The 21,082-nt window shown below is 47.1% G+C and overlaps 2 protein-coding genes across 2 annotated transcripts; one reads left to right on the forward strand and one right to left on the reverse strand.

Annotated features, from left to right (window-relative positions):
- The first annotated feature begins 3,393 nt into the window (after positions 1-3,393).
- On the forward strand, positions 3,394-7,950 carry LOC109763680 (probable ubiquitin-conjugating enzyme E2 23). The gene is made up of 8 exons (XM_073503632.1): positions 3,394-3,931; positions 4,061-4,327; positions 4,691-5,267; positions 5,355-5,504; positions 5,574-5,768; positions 6,748-7,119; positions 7,263-7,335; positions 7,517-7,950. Exons 1-8 carry the CDS (start codon positions 3,675-3,677, stop codon positions 7,948-7,950), a joined length of 2,325 nt encoding a protein of 774 aa, XP_073359733.1. The 5' UTR covers positions 3,394-3,674.
- Positions 7,951-7,963: 13 nt separating this feature from the next.
- On the reverse strand, positions 7,964-15,453 carry LOC120968287 (uncharacterized). Its single transcript, XM_045230567.2, has 2 exons — positions 14,808-15,453; positions 7,964-8,317 (listed from the first exon to the last, which is right to left on the reverse strand). Exon 1 carries the CDS (start codon positions 15,432-15,434, stop codon positions 14,985-14,987), a length of 450 nt encoding a protein of 149 aa, XP_045086502.1. The 5' UTR covers positions 15,435-15,453; the 3' UTR covers positions 7,964-8,317; positions 14,808-14,984.
- Positions 15,454-21,082: the final 5,629 nt, after the last annotated feature.

Raw genomic sequence — 21,082 nt, forward strand, 5'->3', positions numbered from 1 at the left:
TCCTTAATGGCGGAGCGCCTACCCATCCGCCTCTGCTGGCGACGCCTGGAGTTGCCTGAAGATCTACTGAGCGCGCGGCTTGACCTCCGTCCATCCGTCGTCATCGCCCGAAGAGGAAATGGACGGTGCGGGGGAAGGCACTACCACGATGGATTTGAGCCGGCAACTCCCGGGGCAGGGGTGCTCCGCATGAACCGCTGGCCCGCGCGCAGCTCCCGCCTTGGAGCTCTCACCCAGCAGCAGGAAACGTGCCGGGAAGCCAGGGCGAGCCGTTGACGCGGGGGGGGGGGGGGGGGGGAGGGGGTGGCGGCGCAGCGACCGGCGCCAGCAAAGGACCACTGGATCTAGGCAGATCCGTTGCGGTCGCAGGGGCGCTCCGCTCCGGTCCAGCGCCACGCGGGGAGCAGGCCGAGCGGTGGGATCTAGCTGGGGACCGCAGGCTCATGGCCTGCAGGTTTGGTGGCGCCCCGGCCCGGGCGGGCAGGGACGGAGGCCGGTGGCCGCTGCGGCCGGAGTGGCGCGCGGCACGGGAGGGGGGGAGGGGAGCTTGGCTTGGCGCGGGCTTCATAACACCGGAATTAACCTGTAGTACAAATGAGCAAACTAAAAAGAGCTCTTTTATGGTGCCCTGTGATGAACGGTAATGCTACATCTGAAGTTACGTGTTTTACGTAAACACTTTGATTAATTCACATTTAGATGTTTTTAAAGGATATCACATCTAAGCGCGCACAAATATATAATGCAGCAACAAGAAACAAAAGGAAAATAGGACAAAAAAAATAGACCACAAACAGAATGGACATCAGTTTAGATGTGACATAAACTATGTCACATCTAGATGTGTCCTAAACAGACCCGTACGTAAAAGGCCACATGGACAAAACTGATTGAAGAAGGGGGACAAAGGGGCCTCACCCACCTGAAAATGGGGGGGGGGGGGGGGGAGGGGTTTACTTTAGGCAGATTATGTAGACTGTTAGGTAGCTACCCGTAGATGAAGCATTATCGCTGTGATGAATATGGGATGTTCATTCTCGAAATCCTATGGCGGTGATTCGTCAGTAGTGTTGCAGTTGGGTCAGCAAACGTCCCACCAGTATCGTTTGTAGCGGCCGCTCTGGGAGGAACCGTATACGTGATGTGTGGGTGCTTTAGGAATAGGAACTGTTTTCACTTTAGCTATACTAGCAAAAAAGCCCGTGCGTTGTAACGGGAGAAAAAACACAACACACACTCTTAACTGAACAATCATCACTCAAGATCACAATAGGTCCATCTCCTTTATTTTAGCGACGCGTCATATTTGTGTGCCGTTTATCCTTCTTCTCACCCTCGCCGGCGATGGCCTTAGTGTTCACACAAACCAAAACGTATTTGAATGTGGTTAATCCTAAGACGTCTCTCTCTCCCTCTCTCCCTCTCTCCTCCCTCTCCCTCTCTCTCTTTCTCTCACACTCGCGATGAGAAATCTGTTGTTTTCCCCTGCGATGCATTCAAAGGTATGCATGTGTAGTTCTCGATGTTTTCTTTTTCCTATATGACTATAGTGGGTGTTTATTTACAATCCGGATCGCCGCCTGTACGAAACAAAAATGGATCGTGCGCTATAGTTATAAGTTTGCTTCCAAAACAATATCTAAAAAATATTTAACAGGTAAAATTAACATCATATTCAGATTTCACACATTTTTCTAATCAAATTTCATATATAACATGTTAAAATCGGAGTTACGGTTTAAAAGATACGTATAATTTAGAAAACCATTTGTTTGACTTAAATATCTTTCAAAATAATATTTATAAATACTTAACAGGTTAAAATAATCTTATATTCATATTCTACATATTTTTCTAATCAAATTTCATATATAACATGTTTAAATTGGAGTTACGGTTTAAAAAATATGGATGGTTTAGAAAAGCATTTGTTTGACTTAAATATGATCTGTGGATGGAATACCTAAAAAGTCAGGGGGGTTTCAAAAAACTGTAAACTAACGGTTCGGTGTGACTTAAATCCGGACTGCGGGTTGATTTCATAAAAACGCAGGGGCGTTTTTGCAAAGCGATGCGACGGGCGGGCAGAAACCCTGCGTGCTTTATTATTAGGTAGAGATGTCAGTCAACTTTATTTTATATTTAGGTCAGTCGATTTTTTGTCCGTTGCTTTTTCTTCAAGATTCGTGCTGTGTTTTTTTCTGGCCTGTGTTTTTTTTTGCAATCTGGCCTGTGTTGTTTGTTTTGTGGGTTTGTTTCTTTTTTTGACTGACACCTTATTTGGGTCAGTCGATTTCCTCCTGGGCCAAAGCCCATTAATTGTGTGATGCAACCCTCTTGTCTCTCCCTTCATTTTAATGTTTTTTTTTCTGTTTTATGTGTTTTTGCCTCTGTTTTTTTGCTTCTCTTTGTTAGTTGGTTTTATTTTTATTTTGTGGATTTTTTTGGGATGTTGGGTGAGTGTAAAGTAATACTTTGCAATATGTGCGAAAATTACACTATTATATGATTATTGTTTGTGTACTAAAAAAGTGCAATTTAAGAGTGAAGTTGTGTGCAGGCTTTGTAAAGTTTTTACTTTATATTTATTTTGTAAAGGATAATAATAAATCTACTACTACATTGTTCATTATTTTAATTTTTATTATTATTTATTTTATTGTTTCCTTTTTGTTTGTTCTTAAAGGGTAATACTAATGACACAAATTTATTCTTCCTTAGAAAACCTTATTATTATTTTTATTGTACTTTGTTTCTTCTTAGAAGTTAATACAAATGTCAATAATTAATTCTTCCTTAGAAAACTACATTATTTTGACCTTTCTCTAGTTTTTATTCTGTTTTATTTTTTTTCTTAAAGAGTAACACCTAAGCCACTAATTCATTCTTTCTTTGGTATTTTGATATCTTAGTTTTATTTTATTTCCTTTATTCTTTAATGATAATGCCAATGCCACAAATTCATTTTTCTTACGGAACTTCCTTTTTATGAAAATTACAATATTATATTATAATTCCTGCATATTATAAAAATGTGCAACTTCCGTGTAAATGGTTTGCAAAAAGAAAATCATTATTTGTTTTATTATTTTCCAGTTCCTTTCCTCTTGAAGGGAAACCTATAACACTAATTCATTCTTTCTTAAAAAACTTCATTCTTTTAATTTTGTTTAACTCTTTATGTATACCGCGGTATAATTCCCCTGTCATGTTGCGCGGCTGGGGGGGGGGGGGGGGGGGGGCTGACAGACACATGGATGAGCTCTCCTCGGGCTAGCTTGTTTTAGCAGGCCTAATTTTATTTTCAATCGACTGCCGAATAGCTAAACAGAATTGCTAAATGATCTATTTAGAATTTTCTTTTAATTTTTCTCTTCTTTTTTATATGTTCTATCACTTGATTGAGACATCATTAACTCTCAGTCGACTGAGATTTAGCCACACCCATAGCTAAAATGAAGGTATATTACATGTAGATCGGCAGTCCAATTGTAATCCAACACATGTGTACGCACGCACGAAAGTCCTGTATACTTATCGTACCCGGACAAGAAGTATACTTCATCACGTACCTTACATAGTCGGGGACTCGTGGCTACAAAATACTACTGCTAAGATCAACCAAACCGGGCTGGAGGAGTTGCCGGGAGATCAACCAAAGGTCGATCGTGCAGATGGGCTTGGCCGCCGAGGAGGCAGCCGTCTCCACCAATGTTTACTGGCTGGACCTTGTGAGGTTCGAGCCAGAGCTCGGAGGGTTCGTGGACCGCGGTCTGGTCGTCCCGCCCAACGGTATGTACAACCCCGATAACCGCTCTGTCCCCGCCAGCACCTTCATGATTTTCTCCGTCGACGGCGCCGTCAGGACCGGGAACGCCGGCGGCATCAATCTCCTCGACAGGAGTTACCGCGGTCCCGTTCAGATCGTCGGGTCGGCGTCAAACCTCGGCGGCCAGATCGGCGTCGTCACCGCGGTCACCACTGTGCTCGACGTGCTCTAGCTCGGCGATCCAACGAGGGCCATCCGAGGCGTGTCGCCGTCTGACCTGCGGCGTGTCAGGGGGCTCAGCCTTGGCGACTACGTGGTGTCCGGGCTGTGGCTCGGCCGGGTCGTCGAGGTGTCACTCGACGTCGACGTGTTGTTCGACGACGGCGCCGTCTGCAGGGTCACGGACGCGGAGTCGAAGAAGCTACGGTCGGCGGAGAAGCAGGCCAGACGAACACCCGGTTCTACCCGGGACAGCGCGTCACCGGCGACCCGCATGCCGTCTTCAAGGCCTCTCGGTGGCTTTACGGCCACTGGAAACCCAGCCGTCAGCTGGGCACCGTATGCAAAGTGGAGATGGCCGGCGTTCTTGTCTACTGGCTCGCGTCGGCGCTCTGCGGCACCGACCAGCAACTCGTCCAGGAGTCCGCTCCTCCGGCCTACCAGAGCCCTCGGAATCTCACGCTCTTCTGCCCGGCGTCCAATTGCGCGTGGGGCGTAGCGGACCGCTGCTTCGTCCAATTTTTCTAGCCAAGCTGAAAACCACGCATGTTCACCCGATGATAGCTACAGTTCGGACGAAGAACTGGACGAGTTGTGGCCGACTACACCGGCGTCTGATGATTGCCATGCGCCATCATCCACTCATACAATCCAAAGCAAGAAGCGGAATCAGCTGAGGAAATTTTTGTTCGTGCGGCACAGGCGGACGCGGCGAGAAGCTCGGAAGAAGACGGAGTTGGAGCTGCCCATGAGCGTTTCCGACACGCGCACAACCGTCGACGTGCTGTGGCAGGACGGCACGGTGCAGCATGGCGCGCCATCGACGTCCGTCGTGCCCTTTGAGATCATGAACGAGCACGAGTTCTTCCCTGGCCAGTACGTTGTCGATAACCACAGTGCCACCACTACCACCAATGATGGCACTGCCCAACGCTTGGGTGTCGTTAGAAGCCTGAATTGCAAGGACCAGACGGTGCATGTGTCTTGGTTCAAGGCGGCGTCAGGCGTCGAGGAGGCCAGAGAGGACGAGTGCGACGATACCGTGAGTGCATATGATCTCGGCAGAGACTATGACCACCGTGCTTTCTACGGTGATGTTGTCGTCCGCCTTCTGTCTCCGGGACTAACTGGCAGTGGATGTGCAACTCCAGTGCAACAACCACTGGCTCGAGGTCACAAGAACATAGCCGTGACGTCTGATCTTTCATGGGTTGGGCGTGTTGTTGGCCTTCCAGATGGTCAAGTCCAAGTCAAATGGGGTGACGGTAGCATGTCAACGGTATGTACGTAGACGGCCATGCAAATATTTCAGTACGGACCACTACTCGCAAGACATAACTGCTTCGATGTATATTTCGTTGATCAGGTGTTGCCGCATGAGATCACAGTCGTCAATGATGAGATCTACACAGAACTGCAGGCTGAAATGGGCGACTGGTTGGAGGACAACGGCGCCGATGATGCACCTGGAGAACTGGGTGCTGTCAATACTGTTACTATATCAAACATATTTATAGTGCGCTCTCCTTAAATTTGCACTTATTATGTCTGAACTAATAGATGTTGCTCGTAAATTTGATTTTAGGACAACTACCATCCTAACCCAGTAGAGGATGGCAACATGGAAGGCCCTGGTGATCTTTCAAATGCATTCGGGCGTGCTACGACTTGGTCGTGGGGCTTGGGTGCTGCCGTCCGATTTGTCACCCGACTGGCAGCCGAAACGTTGGCTCAAGGCAAGAGCTATTTAGCAAAGTGGTGGCCGCCATCAACAGGGCCGGTCCTAAGATTTTAGGGGCCCGGGGCAAAGCTTAAGCTCGGGGCCCCTTAGAGCATGTCACCAAAACCGATTTCCTGGCCATTCCCCCCGCTTTCATTTGATCCCAAGATTAAATCTCACAGAAATTACAGACGAGGATGAAAAATTTGAAGCGCTGCCAAATCCAGCGCCCTCCAGAAAATCACGGACCGGTTTCTTTTCATTGATGAGCGCTTGCATCTGCTCTTGCAGAGAACAAACACTATCCAATCTAATCGGAAAAGTATCTATACATTGCAATTAGCACCGGAGGTAGAGACTTTTAGACAGATGTTGTAACTGTTAATTTTTATGTATTTCCCGTAAGCATCGTACAAAGACCTATGTCTTGGACGTGCCCTTAGTAATTGGAAATTAGAGCAAATCTATAAAAATACCTCGATAAAATCTTATTGATTCACGTTCAACTAGTAATGACAAACCCTGATGAGATCTATCCCTAATACCTAATCGATCTATCATCAATTACCTATTTCAGCAATGAAAACTAAATATTGATTATCGTTCATATTTTTTAGTAATTACTATGGAAAAATCGCTAGGGCATGGGTACCTGCTCAAGAATCAGCTTCTAATCTCTTGGTGGAGGGACCAGTGATGGGCATCTTTGGCTGAAGCTGTTTGCAGCCGTATGCGCGATTGGCATCCCTCGTCGCCTGCCGGTCAACTGTTTCTCGCGGTCATGACGCCTAAAAGGAGGAGGAGACGACGATCAGGGCGAGGCTGCGGCGTGACCGGCGAAAGGGCAGCGAAGCATCCTGTGGCAGCCGCCGACATCTGCGAGATCATAACTGATGCGTCACTAGCCACGGAATCGATCCACGATCGCTCCTATCTCTTTTTTTGAGACAAACGATCGCTCCTATCTGCTTCGCAAGGCCTGGACATGCATTATAATCGTGTGTACCCATTAACTTGGGCCAAAATACACATTTTTCAGTCCACGCCACAGCAGGCCTACAACACACATATCCCTGGGTGGGGGCCCCTCCCTTTCGGGGGCCCGGGGCGGCCGCCCCCCCTGCCCCCCCATCGGGACCGGGCCTGGCCATCAATATCAGAGTCACCTGTGGCGGGTGAAAACGTCGAAGTGTCTATGCTTCTCTCCAGTAGTGGCGAAAGCCTTGCAATGTTATCTAGCATTGCTGCGGTGACAAGCATCGATGCAACCGCCGGTAGCCACGACTCTCCGGATGAGGGCAAGAAGGCCACAGATGCCACTGGTGATGGCGGCGATCCGTTTCGCTTGCCACGCTTTGATATAGTGCAGAGCCCATCAGATCATCATTACCTTGAAGCCATGAACCCACAGGTACACTGCTCATTACAAAAAACGGCATTTTCGAAGCGTGTTTGTATATATATGATATAGAGGTGCATAGTTGAACCACTGCAAAGATTTTATACAGATTCATATATGTAGTTAACCAATGTTCTTTTGGAAATGACCTGTAGGACGGCGGCAATGAAAAGACGTGGGTTAAGACCGTGCAGAAGGAATGGAAAATACTAATGAATGACTTACCAGGTACATTACCACCCAAACCCAGCTAGTACTTCCTCCGTCCAAAATTAGTTATAAGCTCAAACAGATGTATCTGACACTAAAAACGTCTAGATACATCCGTTTGAGCATCATCTAATTTCAAACAAAAGGAGTAGTATGGAGCGCATGGAAGTACCGATGAACTTTTCACGTACATATGCAGACACCATCTATGTGTGTGCATTTAAAGATCGCATGGACCTGCTCAGGGCGGTGATTGTCGGGGCAAGTGGAACCCCGTACCAGGACGGGCTATTCTTTTTTGACTTGCAACTGCCGTTGTCCTACCCGGCCGCACCACCGCAAGTATACTACCACTCGTTTGGCCTCCGCCTCAACCCCAACCTATATGCCTCCGGCACCGTGTGCCTCAGCCTGCTCAACACTTTTGGTGGCGATGGCACCGAGGTCTGGTCCCGGGCGATGTCAACCCTCCTTCAAGTCCTCGTGTCCATCCAAGGCCTGGTCCTCAATAACCAGCCATACTACAATGAGGCAGGCTACGAAGACCTGGTTGGCACGCCGGAGGGCCGCCGCAACGCGCTGCCTTACAACGAGAAGGCATATCTGCTCACCCTACGGGCCATTTTTTTTTAGCAAAAGAGGGTTTCCCCTCCGATTTCCATTATAGAAACCAGGCCGAAGCCACGAGCAGTCTAGAAGTCTTATAGTAAGAAGCGGAACATAGAGTAAAAGCGAAACCCACGCAGGGAGTGGCCAGGGACACAACCCCCCACCCCCGGGATATCCAGATCATAACAAGTTTCCATCACAAAAGGCTAAACGAAGGAGAAGACAAATATAAAGCAAAGCAGCAGCAAGCTCTTGAAATGTCGCGGCTTCCCTAATCCTTCAGCCGCGGAACCCCGAAGCGCCATCCTTGCGAAGCTTTGAAGATCTCACTTGCCACCTGCTCGATGAGTCTTGCCCCCAAAGTCAGCATTCTTTCCCCTGGGCCCTTTTTCTGCAAAATAGCCCAATCAGTAATCCAGCAGCATATTCGTTTAACGATCCCAATCGGGTCGTTTACCTTTTTCTTATCAAACACAATGTCATTGCGGCAATTCCAAATCGCCCAAAGCAGAGCAGAAGTGCCAATCAACACCAGTTTTTTTACTTTCTTTGTTAAAATTGTTTAGCCACCCCCCAAAACAGTCATCAATGTTTATGGGAGTTTTCTTAAAGTCAAATGAACATCTCACCAGATTCCAAATGATTCTGGCAACCGAACAAGAGAAGAAAAGATGATCAATGTTTTCCTCCTATCCACAAAACACACAATGTTTGTCCCCTTTCCACCCTCTTTTTAATAGGGTGTCTCTAGTAAGGATACTTTTTTTGCTTAGCAACCAAAGAAAGAACTTGATTTTTGCAGGTACTTTGACTTTCCACAGGAATTTGTATGGAAAACCCATGTCAGTACGGACTAGGTGTAGATATAGGGATTTTACAGTGAATATTCTGTTAGCATTGAGCATCCACATGGGCTTGTCTCTGCCCCCGTGCATCATTATGTCCTCACATCTTCTTTTAAGGCTATCCCACAGTCCCCCATAGCCTCCATCTATTTTTCTTCTGAAAGACATAGCATTCCACCCTTTTTCAATCACCCCTCTGACAGTAATTTCTCTGTCATTGCTAATCGCATACAATGAGGGGCATGCTTCTTTTAGTGGTTTGTCATCCACCCACCAATCTTCCCAGAATCTGGTATTTCTCCCATCCCCTAATTTTTTTAATGTGGGGGAAAACTAAATTCTTGATACTTATCAGGCTAGTCCAGAATTGCGAGTCCCCCTGTCTTTTTTTAATGCCCGACAAGCATTTGTTCTGGATATATTTAGATCTAATGATGTCTTGCCAAAGTCCCTCCTCAGCTTCTAGTTTCCAAATCCATTTAGCTAGCAAGGCAATGTTAAATTTCTCTAGATTGATTAGCCCGAGACCTCCTTGTTGTTTAGGAAGGCAGCATGTTTTCCAGTTAACTAAATGATACTTTTTTTTATCCTCTTCCGCTTGCCATACCAGTCTCGCCCTGAAGAAATCAACTTTTTTCCTGACCCCAACAGGGAGCAGATAGAAAGACATCATGTATATAGGAATGTTTGTTAGGCACGATTGTACTAACGTGACTCTGCCAGCAATATTGAGCAATCTGCCTTGCCAGCACGCACATCTTTTCTCTATTTTCTCAGTTACATTCCTCCACATCCCATTACTGATCCTTTTATTATGGACCGGCAGGCCTAGGTATTTCAGTGGCATCTCCCCCAACGCACAAGTAAAAATCTCTTGATATATTTCTTTCTTGTCCTTAGCTTCTCCAAAGAGGTATATGTCACTTTTATGAAAATTAATCGTGAGTCCTGACATTTGTTCAAAAGCAGTCAGAATAAATTTGAGATTTCTCGCTGACACCTCATCATCCTGGATTAGGAATATGGTGTCATCTGCATATTGCAGCATGTTCACTCCATTTTCATGATTGTCAGTGAGAACCCCTTTAATAAATCCCTCATTTCTAGCTCTGTCCATAATAATGGCTAGGGCGTCAACAGCTAGATCAAACAACAGGGGGGATAATGAGTCCCCCTGGCGAAGCCCTTTAAAAGTTTTAAAAAACTTTCCAATATTGTCATTTACCTTCACACCCACTTGTCCCCCTCCTCATGGTGTGCATCACCCAGTCACACCACTTGTCAGGAAAATTTTTGAGTTTCAGCATTTTATGGACAAAAGGCCATTTGATTTTGTCATACGCCTTTTCAAAATCTACCTTAAATAGCATAGCATTTTGTTTTTTCATTTTGATTGAATTTATAGCTTCATGAAGGATCACCACTCCCTCCATAATGTATCTGCCTTTCACAAAAGCAGTTTGAATGGGGGAGATGATGGGGTTAACAACCTTACTAAGCCTGTTCATCAGGACTTTAGTGATGATTTTGAAGCTGACATTCAACAGGCAAATGGGCCTGAATTTCTGTATCTGTTTGGCATCTTTGACCTTTGGGACCAAGGTAATGATCCCATAATTCAACCTAGCTAAATCAACCACACCTTTGTGGAAATCATCCAGAATGTTTTTTATATCATTTTTGATTAAATCCCAGAAGTTTTGATAGAATTCAATAGCAAATCCATCAGGGCCTGGGCTTTTGTTTTTTTTTCCATGGAGAACACCACTTCCCTAATCTCTTCCATGGAGAAGTCCTTAACCAATTCATCTTGTGTTTGAGGAGAGATCTCTGCAGATCCTTGTATGTTGAGATTGATGGTAGAGTTTTCAGCTTGACCAAAAAGATTTTTATAGAATGTAGTGATATACTCAATCAGCTCTTTCTCTCCCTCAATCACACCCTCATCCTGTTCTAACCTGACAATCCTATTCTTCCTTCTCCTCCCATTCACTCTGGCATGATAATATCTAGTATTGGAATCTCCTTCTTTGATTTCCTTATCTTTGTATCTCTGTAACCACTTGATTTCTTCTAATTTGAAGATTTCTTTTAATTCTCTTCTCAATTCTTTCTGCATAATTCTTTCTTGGGCATTAATCCCTCTCAATTCTGCATTCTTATCTATCATGTCCAGCATATTTAACAGTTCCTTCTTTCTTTTCCTATACATAGCATTAGCATTTAAAACCCACCCTTTGACTTTTTGTCTAATGTTTCTGAGTCTCTTTTGCCAAGTGTCCATACTAGATCCATTACACCTCACCTCCCAGTTTTTTTTCCACAAATTCCTTAAATCCTTCCATATGCATCCATGCATTTTCAAATCTGAAAATGGGAGGAGCATTTCTATGCTCACCAGAATCCAACAGCAGTGGAGTGTGATCTGAAATCTCTCTTTCTAATGCTATGACCATAGTCATGGGGTATTTATCTTCCCAATCTGGGCATACCAAGACCCTATCAAGTTTCTCATATGTAGGGTTTGGCATATTATTTGCCCAAGTGAATTGTCTCCCACTGATTGAGATGTCTCTTAATCCAGCATGTTCAATAATAGCATTAAAAACAAAGCTGAAGTGATCCACCCCCCAGGTTTATTTTTCTCTGCACTGTTCCTAATGATATTGAAATCCCCCCAATGACACAAGGGAGAGGGTTATCTTGATACAACCTAGATAATTCAGCTAAAAAAGCTGCTTTCCCTTCTCTTTGAGCATCACCATAGACATTCACCAAGTTCCAACTAAACTTGGCTTTTTTTTAATCAAAAAGCAGTGTTCTAATAAAATGTGTGCCTTTTTCCACTTGTAACAAGTCAAAATTATCATTATTAATTCCTACCAATATTCCTCCAGATTTGCCTCGAGGGGCAACCCATTCCCAGAGGAAATTCCCCCCCCCCCCCAGCAAGGTTGTGTAATTCATTTTTTATAAAGTCACCCTTAATGGTCTCCAAAAGGCCAACAAAATCTAAAATTTTCTCTATGATTGCCTCTCTAACAAAGTTTTTCTTTGTGTCCTGTCTAATCCCCCTCACATTCCAAAATATCCCTTTCATTGTTTCTTTTTCTTCTTCCTCCCTCCCCTAAAAGATATAGCAAGCTTCCCAGCACTAGCAGCTGAGGTGCCACTCTTATTTTTCTTATTACTAGAGAATATTTTCCTCAGGGTGTCATAGTAATCAAGATCCATTTCTGCATCAGAGTGATCATCACCTGAGCACAGTTCTTCTAGTTTAGCATCACCAATATCAATTTGATTTGGAGAGCTTTCATTTTTCTCTTTTTCCTCTTGATTTCTTATGTTTTGTAGATATATATCTCTTCTAGCCTGTTCCATATTGGAAATCAGGTCTAGGTTTTCGCTGACCAGGTCAATAGTACATCCCAAGTCCACCCCTACTTTCTCTGCCATTTCAAACAAAGAGATTTGATCCTTAGTAAGGGTTGGGGACTTACCATAGTTATCTTTATCAGCAGCTCTCTCCTTAGCCAGATCTTCAATCTTGGAGTCCTTTTTATCTAGATTTCTGTCACTTCTTCTGGTTGGACCTTCTTTGTCTTTTTCCTTCCCCTCTTTATCAAAGATCCCCAGTTTTGATCCCAGAGATTCCACAGAATCCTGGCTAGCATTATAATCCACTGGTTCAGTGTAATTGTCTTCTATCAGAGGATCTTGAATATTGTCTTTATCAGAGTCATTTTTATCTCCCATATCATCTCCAGAGATTTCTTTTTTATCCCACTGGTCTACCTTTTCCATACATTTGTCTATCATCACTTGCTGCTTCTTGATCATATCTAACATAGCTCTCTTCTCCTCTTCCCATGAAGTGTATTTCTGTTCTTCCACAGCCCTCCAGGTTCTTTGTTTGTTTTTGTCTTCCTCCATCTCTTGAATTCTATGTACTAGTCTATCTAAATCAGCTTCAACTTTTTTTTTCTCAAACCCACCTCAGCCAGATATTCTTTCTGAATGTTCATGATCTCTTCATTTTTTTCCTCATATCCTCAAATTGCTTGAGTCCCACACTTCCCAGGGAGATGTTTTCTTTGTTTCCTTCAATATCTACTCCACCAATCTTGATCTTTTTTCTCATGTCTGCAGATTCACATTCTCTGTCTGTTTCAACATCCACATGTTTCCTCTTGTCTTCATACCACCCCTGTTCCACCACTTTTTCAAGTTCCAAGGTGACTCTGTATATCATGAGGTCTTTGTCTGTTACTTCAGTATGTGTAGGAATTTTTTCAAAGTCTCTCACTCCCACCCTGGCTCTAATTTTTTTCAAGCAGAATTGTTGTCATATCTATCTCCATGACTGGGCCAATAGTAGCAGCTACTTCACAAGCCCCAAAAAATGTCTGAAACACTCAGGCATTTTGCCAATTTTCACCCACACAGTGTGCAACTTTCCTATGGCTTGTGTATCATAGGTCCAACTATCCACATTTATGACAACCTTTGTCCCCAACAGGTCAAAGTTCCCAAACTTGTGTAATTCAGTCAGTCTGCTCTTGTTGGGGAACCTCATGAGATAAGCCCTGTCCCCATGTTTTTTGCATCTCCATTGCCAGTCCCATTTGAACATGTAGCTAAACCCCTCCAAGAATTGTGTCTAATTGATCTCCTCAGATGCAATAGTGACAATTCCCATCGGGTTAATCTGCTCACTACTCACCACCTCCTTGGAATTTTGAACCAAGAGCACTCCCAAACCTCTGGCTGCATATCCAACATATTTAGGCAGGGGCTTAATCTGTTTCATCCAGTTACAGTCTTCAGTGATGTGAGAATTTTTTCCACATATGATACAGTTAGGAAGCTTGCAGTCTCTAGTTTGATGTCTGAAATCTTTGCACTTGTTACAGGGAATTCTGAAGTTATTCCCACTTTTTCCTAGATCAGGGCCTTCTCTCTGTGGAAATCTGCCATTCCCCCCCCAAGCGTTTTGATTTTGCCTGGATCCAGAACCATTATCCACATCTCCTCCGTAGCTAACCTCTCTGCTTTGCATCCCTTTCTCTCTCTCACCCTCGATCATCTTCCCCTCCTCTTTTTGCTTGCCAGTTCCAGTTACCATGCCAACACCCTGTTGTGCCATCTGGGCAAGGAGAGCCCCAAACCACTATTGCTGTTGAAGAAATTCAGGAGGAGGAATGACACCAGGGACAGGATCTTTACCTTTGTTCTCAGATCCGGCTCTGTTAGCCTCTGGCTTGCCCCCCTCTCTATCATTGTCTTCTGTAGTTCTACCAGCATCTGGGAGCTGCGTCCCGCCTCCATTTCCCTGGTAGCTAGAAGTCCCAATGGTGGATCTTGAGCTAAACCCTTCGGGCGTCCTGCCAATCTGAGAGAAAGTGCCTTTGTATCTATCTACATCTTCTTCTTTCTTTCTGTAATGGAAACCATCTCTGCCACCACGGTTGAATCTTCCCCCTCCACGATTATTCCCAAAACCTCTGTTCATCTCTTCTACTTTCTCTCTTTCTGGTGGCGGCGGAAGAGGTGGAAACCCTAAATCCTCGAGGGGATCACACTCTTCCCCCCACAGGGAGAGAGGCGCTTTATTTATACTGCCAAAACTTTCAGAAAGCATATTTATCAAAGGCGTTTCTTCCCGTTGCCCATTTTGCCCCCATATCTCACTTTCCCCAAATTCTCCTTTTCTGACAGAGTAATCCCCCACACAACAACCCAAGCCATTGTTGATTTCCATTTCCTCAATATAGTTTGCCTCATTAGACCAGAAATCTGGAATTTGGACATATTGAATTCTACTCATTTTATTAACAACCTCCCTTCCCAGTAAAACCTGATCAGGGGCGAGCATCTCTCTCTGTTTTTTCCCATGAGCAGGGCTATTAACACACTTCTCATCACTACATTCTATGATTTTTGCAGCTATCAGCCGCTTTTTTCTCTTATTATTACTTCTATTATCGCCTATCGATGTAGGTTCACTGCCATATTTGGAAAAAGGGGGAATCGTACCTTGCAGATCCAACGGGAGCCCAGTCTCCTCGTCGGAAACCTCACCGGCGAGCAACCAGAAGCGGCCGCCCACCGGCGAGGCTCCTACTCTCGTCCCTGGGAGCGAGCGAGACCGAGCAGGCGTGGGGAACGGCGAGGGAAGCGCGGTGACCTCCTCAGAATCAACGACATCTTCTTCTAGATCTTCTTCTTCGTCCCAAGCTTCATCCCCCTCCTGCCCTCGGCGCGCCCCAGATCTGGCCGCCTCTCCACCACTGCAGCCCTGGACGCCACCGGAGCTGGGGCGGGGAGACCCATCACCACGCCGACCACGAATCCAGGTGGATCCGCAGGGACGGTGCGACACGAACGAAACGCAATCCACTTCATGGCCTGCATCGGATCGTCTGATTCCGCCTCCTCCATCACCCACAGCAGCATCCGGAGCGCCCTCACCGGCTCGCCTGACGGAGTGAGGCGCCAGTCCTCCGCCTCGGTGAGCCTCCGGTAGGCACACCCCGCCGCCTTCTTCAGATTGCTCTCCGTCGAGAACCTGGAGATGATCTCCCGCAGCTTCGCCAGCTTCTCTTTGTCGCCGTTGGCTATCACCAGAGCCCTCCTCTCGAGTCTCTGCTTCCAGGAATCCATGACCGCCTACCTTCGGGGAGCTCGCTCGTGGGAGAGAAGGGAGGTGTGTTTCGTCGAGAGGGGAGGGAATGGCCGCTCCGCTCCGTGCCGTAGCTTTAATCCGCCTCCCTTCCCGACGTTCTCTCTCCTCCTCCGCCTCGATCTGCGCATCGCGCCGCGCCTCCGCCCCGGGACTCAATCCCCTGCCGACCAAAACAACGTGACAAGGAAACCGCACCTGAGTCCCCTCCCAGATCGGGATCTCCCCGTGTACCCGCGTCGAGTCGACCCGTACGCCGCGGTCGTCAAGAAGGGTCAACACCGGGGAGTCGCCGCGTCGGAGTAGGATGCCCCGCTCGTAGATCAGAAGCGCCGGCGTGGCAAGGTCGGCGACGAGGTGCACCGCCCACCTGCAATCGGGCGGAACCGCCTTACGCGTCATCGCTCTTCGACCCTACGGGCCATGCTCCACCTATTACGCCGCCCACCGCAGGGATTCGAGGAGTTCATCAAGGATCACTTCCGTCACCGTGGAAGATTCGTGCTTAGGGCATGCGAGGCATACCTTCGAGGATGCATCGTTGGAACGCTCACTAGTGATGCCAGCCCCACCGTGGAGAATAGTGAGCGGCCTTGCTCGGCAGGGTTAAGGCTTGCACTTACCAACGTGGTGCCGAGCCTCATGGAGGCAATAAGAGAAGTAGGGGACGAGGAGTAATGTGTTTTTTTTACAGTAGGAGTACTGTGTTGTTGCACGATACTAGATTAGCTATATTATAAATATTTTTTCTTCTAAACTACCATCCCTTGTGTACATCTCTTTAAGCATGCACGGTGAAATTTGGCTACTTCTTAACTTTGTTTGTCACTGGTTGCGTGGACACCCAACATATGTGTAACCTCAGACTTGTTTCTTTTGTTCACCCTAGTTAGTAGGCATATATATTTGTCATCATATATGAACAAAGAGGACTTTTTGTTTTGCGAATTAACAAAGAGGGCCTAATAATGCACTAATGATACACAATAGAAGTGACCCATACTAAAAATTTCTTTGTGCTTGCCTTACACGTGCAAGGCAAGTCTGAGTAATTAATATTACTACTTGACACACAATTCTCAGTGTAAATTTACAAATATAGTCGGATGTAAGTGATTTTTTATATTTTGTTGAAATATAATAATATTGAGAAGAAATCAAGCCTCTACAACAACACGATGTTAAGAGCACAACCAAATTATTATAAAAGAAATAGAAGTGGAGTCCTCCTCCCCCCGCGTCGCTCCCGCGAGGCGACCGGGGGGCAACCCTAAATCCCGCCGGTCTCCGCCCCCTCTCCCCTCCCCCTCCCTCGCCGCCGCCCGTGGGCGCGGCTGGGCAAAACCCAGCCGTCGCCGGCGGCGGCGGGGCCTCGTCGTCCTCCTGCTCGGGCGGTGCTGGCGCGGGCCGGCGCCTCGGGTCGGAGCGTGGAGCTGTGCCGGGCGACACGGCGGTGCAGCGGGCAGAGGTGGAGCTCCGGTTCCTCTGCTCCCCCTCGGCGGGCGGCCAGGTGTTGGTGCGTGCTCGGCTCTCCGAGATCGGCGACGGCGTGGCCAGATCTGACGGGCGCGGCTGGATCTGGGGCCGGGCGACACGGGCCGAGGGCGGCAGGGGCTGCAGCGTCGCAGCAGCGGCAGGTCGGTGGGCGGGCTCGCCGGCTCCAGGTGCTCCGGTGGTTGGGCGGCGGCGGGCAGCGCGGATGGGCTCCCCGGTGAGCTTTCTTGGTGGTCGGCAGCGGACCTTGGGGTTTTCCTTTCCGGCGGACGGGTGTGTGTTGGTGGTCTCACGTGGAGCTGCGCCGGCTGCCGAGGTGGGGCGACAAAGGGGGTGTCCGGTGGGGAGGTAGGCTGGAGGGATGGGAGGCGCCGACGAGAGTTCGGGCCACCCGTCAACGGCACGGGGGTGTGCCGGTCCGGATGCGTCCGCTCCCCCTCCTCCCCCTTTCCCCGGCCGAGTGCGGGCCGATGTAGCTCCGGCGTTGTTCGAGGCGGGACGTATGCTGCGGTTTGGCGGTCGGGTGCGTCCTTTGGGCCAAAGCCGGTGACTTTGGCTGGTCTTGGGGGTGTCTGGATGCAGGCGGCGGCCTTGGCGGTGGGAGACGCGACGTTTGTGGGCGGAGCTCGCGTCTCAGGTGCGGGTGTGCAGCCATGGCCACGCGGGTGGTTTGGTTGCGGGTGGTTGGCGGAGGTAGGGTGCGTTGGAGGGGTGTGAGCGCCGGGGTACACCACTTGCTCATGGGCCGACGGTGGCGACGTCCGTGGACGCCGTATCCTTCATGAAGGCTCCGTCGCGGTGTTCCCACTCCTTCGTGATGCTCCAGGTGAAAACTTGATCTTCGTGATCGGACGGTAGCGGCTACCCATAGTCGTGCCCTTCTGGAGGCACCGTCCTGGAGTCCTTGCTCCGTCGTTATCCGCCTCGCCTCTCCTCGGAAGATTGCGTTGGCTCCAAGCGATTCATGTTGTTTGGTAGTCGTTGGGGTGGCGTGGCGGTGCTTGGCACCTTTGTATTTGCCTTGGGTGTGTGTCGTGTGCGGTAGTGACGTGTGTTTGTATCGGTGTGTTTGTACGGTCGGTGGTTTATATATAAAGCGGGGCGAAAACCTTTTTTATAAAGAAATAGAAGTGAAAATAGTGACCAATGGAACAACTGCAACAACACGTTGTCAAGTTCATGGAAAGAATGATGGCATGGACATGCGAAGCAGCAGGGCAGTACAAACTGATGAGTCCATCGGACCTGCGTGCTATAAATCATCTCTCCTGAATCCAGAGAAGGAAAAGAGTTCTCACAGGATGAAACGTTGCCGGTTACCGGAACAGAGGAGGAAGAAAGGAAGAAAAAGGTGAAGTGCTAAAGGATTATACTGCCCAGATTAATTTGGGAGCATCTTGAAATTAGGCTTCAGCCTAAAACACGGTAAGGCTATCATACCTTACGTGCTCAAAGGCTTAGACACGAAAGAAGTTTTAAACAAAGATAATTACACAACCTACGATCATGGAGCACATAGTGGAGAACAACAATCTCTTTACGGGGGAAACAGAAGTAGCGTCGTCGGAGACCACAGATCCCTGGCCACCCTTGTTATATCTGTCGAGAGCATCTTCTCTCTTTTGGAGTTCTAACCTTCGCTTCCTCGTTGCTTCCTTGATCGGCATGTGGTGCAAGTGACTCCGGACCGTGACCCTGCCAGTCATAAGATTTGGCACCAAATAGAACAATCCAGACTCCAAGCGACATTCTTTGTATTTCTTGATTCTCCGGTTGATTATGGCCAGCGATTCTTTTATGCTGTCTCGATGTTCCTTGTAATATGCCCAACGGAGCATGCCCAGTTTCTTAAGCTCGCCGAAGTAGGCCGTCATCAAAGCCATGCCCTCTCTCAGAGCTACTTCACGGCCCAACACTGTCGTTCGGAGCGTGGCATCGTCGTCATAGCGTTCATCGCACATCCTTGTACCACACTCGTCGTCATAGCGTCTCAATTTGCTGCGTCGTTCTTCGCGTCTGTGATTGTATAGCAGAAAAAGAGGAACAGGGTTGTCCGCAGGTCAAAAACTTTACAGTATATTGAAGTCACATATGGTGTAGAAAGTCAAGCTATGGATGGGATCGATTGTGTACCTGCCACCGCTGAGCATGGGGTTCTTGTCCATGTCGGCGAACGAAACAAGCTAGCGCAGACTGAACGATTTATATAGATGATTTTGCAGGCAGCGGAGGTGCGATCAGAAATATATAGTATTACATGTAGATTGGCAGTCCAATTGTAATCCGTCACATGTGTACGCACGCACGAAAGTCCTGTATACTTATCACGTACCTTACCTAGTCGGGGACTCATGGCTACAAAATACTACTGCTAAGATCAACCAAACCGGGCTGGAGGAGTTGCCGGGAGATCAACCAAAGATCGTGAAGACGCTATAAGATCGATGGGCTTGGCCGCCGTGGAGGCAGCCGTTTCCACTGAAAGCTGCATAAAACTGTTGCTTATTAATGATTTGGTGCGGCATACAAGAGTATATAAGAGGGTACAAACCGACTTGGGGTAGGGGTACAAAACTGACTTGGACTAGAAGTCGTATACCATAATGACTACTCTAACATCCCCCGCAGTATCAACGGCAGGCTCGACGACGTTGAGACTGAAACAGATATTTTGAAACGGCTTAGTAGGCAGTGCCTTGGTGAAAATGTCAGCAAACTGAGCCGTAGAGGGAACATGAAGCACCCGAACCTGACCAAGAGCAACCTTTTCACAAACAAAATGAATATCAATGTCAATATGCTTTGTGCGTCGGTGTTGAACTGGATTGCTGGTCATGTAGACTACTGATATGTTGTCATAGTAGACAATAGTGGCCTGCTCAATAGGCCTGTGTAGTTCGGAGAGTAACTGCCGAATCCAGATTGTATCTGCAACGGCATGTGCCACAGCGCGATACTCAGCCTCGGCCGACGAACGTGAGACTGTAACCTGTCTTTTCGAAGACCAAGAAATCAAATTGTTACCAAGAAAAACACAAAAACTGGAAGTGGACCTTCGAGTGTCAGGACAACCAGCCCAGTCTGCATCAGAGTATGCGGTAAGCGAGTTTGGAGAAGAATTATTGAGGTGGAGACCATGATTGAGAGTTCCTTTTAAATACCGAAGAATGCGTTTAACATGATTATAGTGAGGAACCCGGGGATCATGCATATAGAGACATGCTTGTTGAACAGCAAAAGAGATTTCAGAACGAGTAATGGTGAGATATTGGAGAGCACCTGTTAGGCTACGATAGAGAGTAGGATCGGAAAAGGGTTCACCGGTAGCCGAAAGTTTAAAACTAGTATCGACAGGAGTGCGAGATGATTGACAGTCAAGCATACCAGCACGATTAAGAAAATCAAGAATATACTGGCGTTGGGAAAGAAAAAGGCTGGAGGAATCTCGAACAATAGCAATGCCTAAGAAATGATGAAGGAGTCCTAGGTCAGTCATAGAAAATTCAGATCTAAGAAGAGAGACAATATGATCTAAGAACTTTTGAGAGGAGGCGGTAAGAATGATATCATCTACATAGAGAAGTAAATAGGCAGTGTCAGAAGTTTGATGATACACAAAAAGAGAGGTGTCGGAGAGAGATGGAGTGAAGCCTATTGTTTGAATGAAGGAGGAGAAGCGTTGAAACCAAGCTCGTGGGGCCTGTTTAAGACCGTAGAGAGATTTCTAAAGAAGACATACATGAGTTGGAAAGGATGGATTTTCAAAACCCAGAGGTTGCTGGCAGTAGACAGTTTCTTGAAGGGAACCATGAAGGAAAGCATTTTTAACATCAAGTTGGTGAATGGGCCATGAAGAGGAGACAACAACACTAAGAACGGTGCGAATGGTGCTAGGTTTAACAATAGGAGAGAAGGTTTCTTCGTAATCAATTCCTTGTTGCTGAGAAAAGCCACGACAAACCCACCTGGCTTTATATCGTGAGAGGCTCCCATCGGAGTGGAACTTTTGGCGAAAAATCCATTTGCCAGAAACAATATTTGTATTGGGAAGACGAGGAACAAGTTGCTAGGTGTTGTTTTGAAGTATAGCACTATATTCTTCTTGCATGGCAGCGGCCCAATTGGGATCAAGTAG

Source organism: Aegilops tauschii, chromosome 7 (assembly GCF_002575655.3).
Source record: "Aegilops tauschii subsp. strangulata cultivar AL8/78 chromosome 7, Aet v6.0, whole genome shotgun sequence".
Taxonomy (NCBI): domain Eukaryota; kingdom Viridiplantae; phylum Streptophyta; class Magnoliopsida; order Poales; family Poaceae; genus Aegilops; species Aegilops tauschii.

Excerpts from the sequence above, each read along its gene's own strand:
- LOC120968287 (XM_045230567.2), bottom strand. The coding sequence starts at position 15,434 with ATGGATTCCTGGAAGCAGAGACTCGAGAGGAGGGCTCTGGTGATAGCC.
- LOC109763680 (XM_073503632.1), top strand. The coding sequence starts at position 3,675 with ATGGGCTTGGCCGCCGAGGAGGCAGCCGTCTCCACCAATGTTTACTGG. Across the intron at positions 3,932-4,060 it reads GGTCCCGTTCAGATCGTCGG|GGGGCTCAGCCTTGGCGACT; the intron begins GTCGGCGTCAAA and ends GCGGCGTGTCAG. Across the intron at positions 4,328-4,690 it reads CCAGCCGTCAGCTGGGCACC|GCGGACGCGGCGAGAAGCTC; the intron begins GTATGCAAAGTG and ends CGTGCGGCACAG.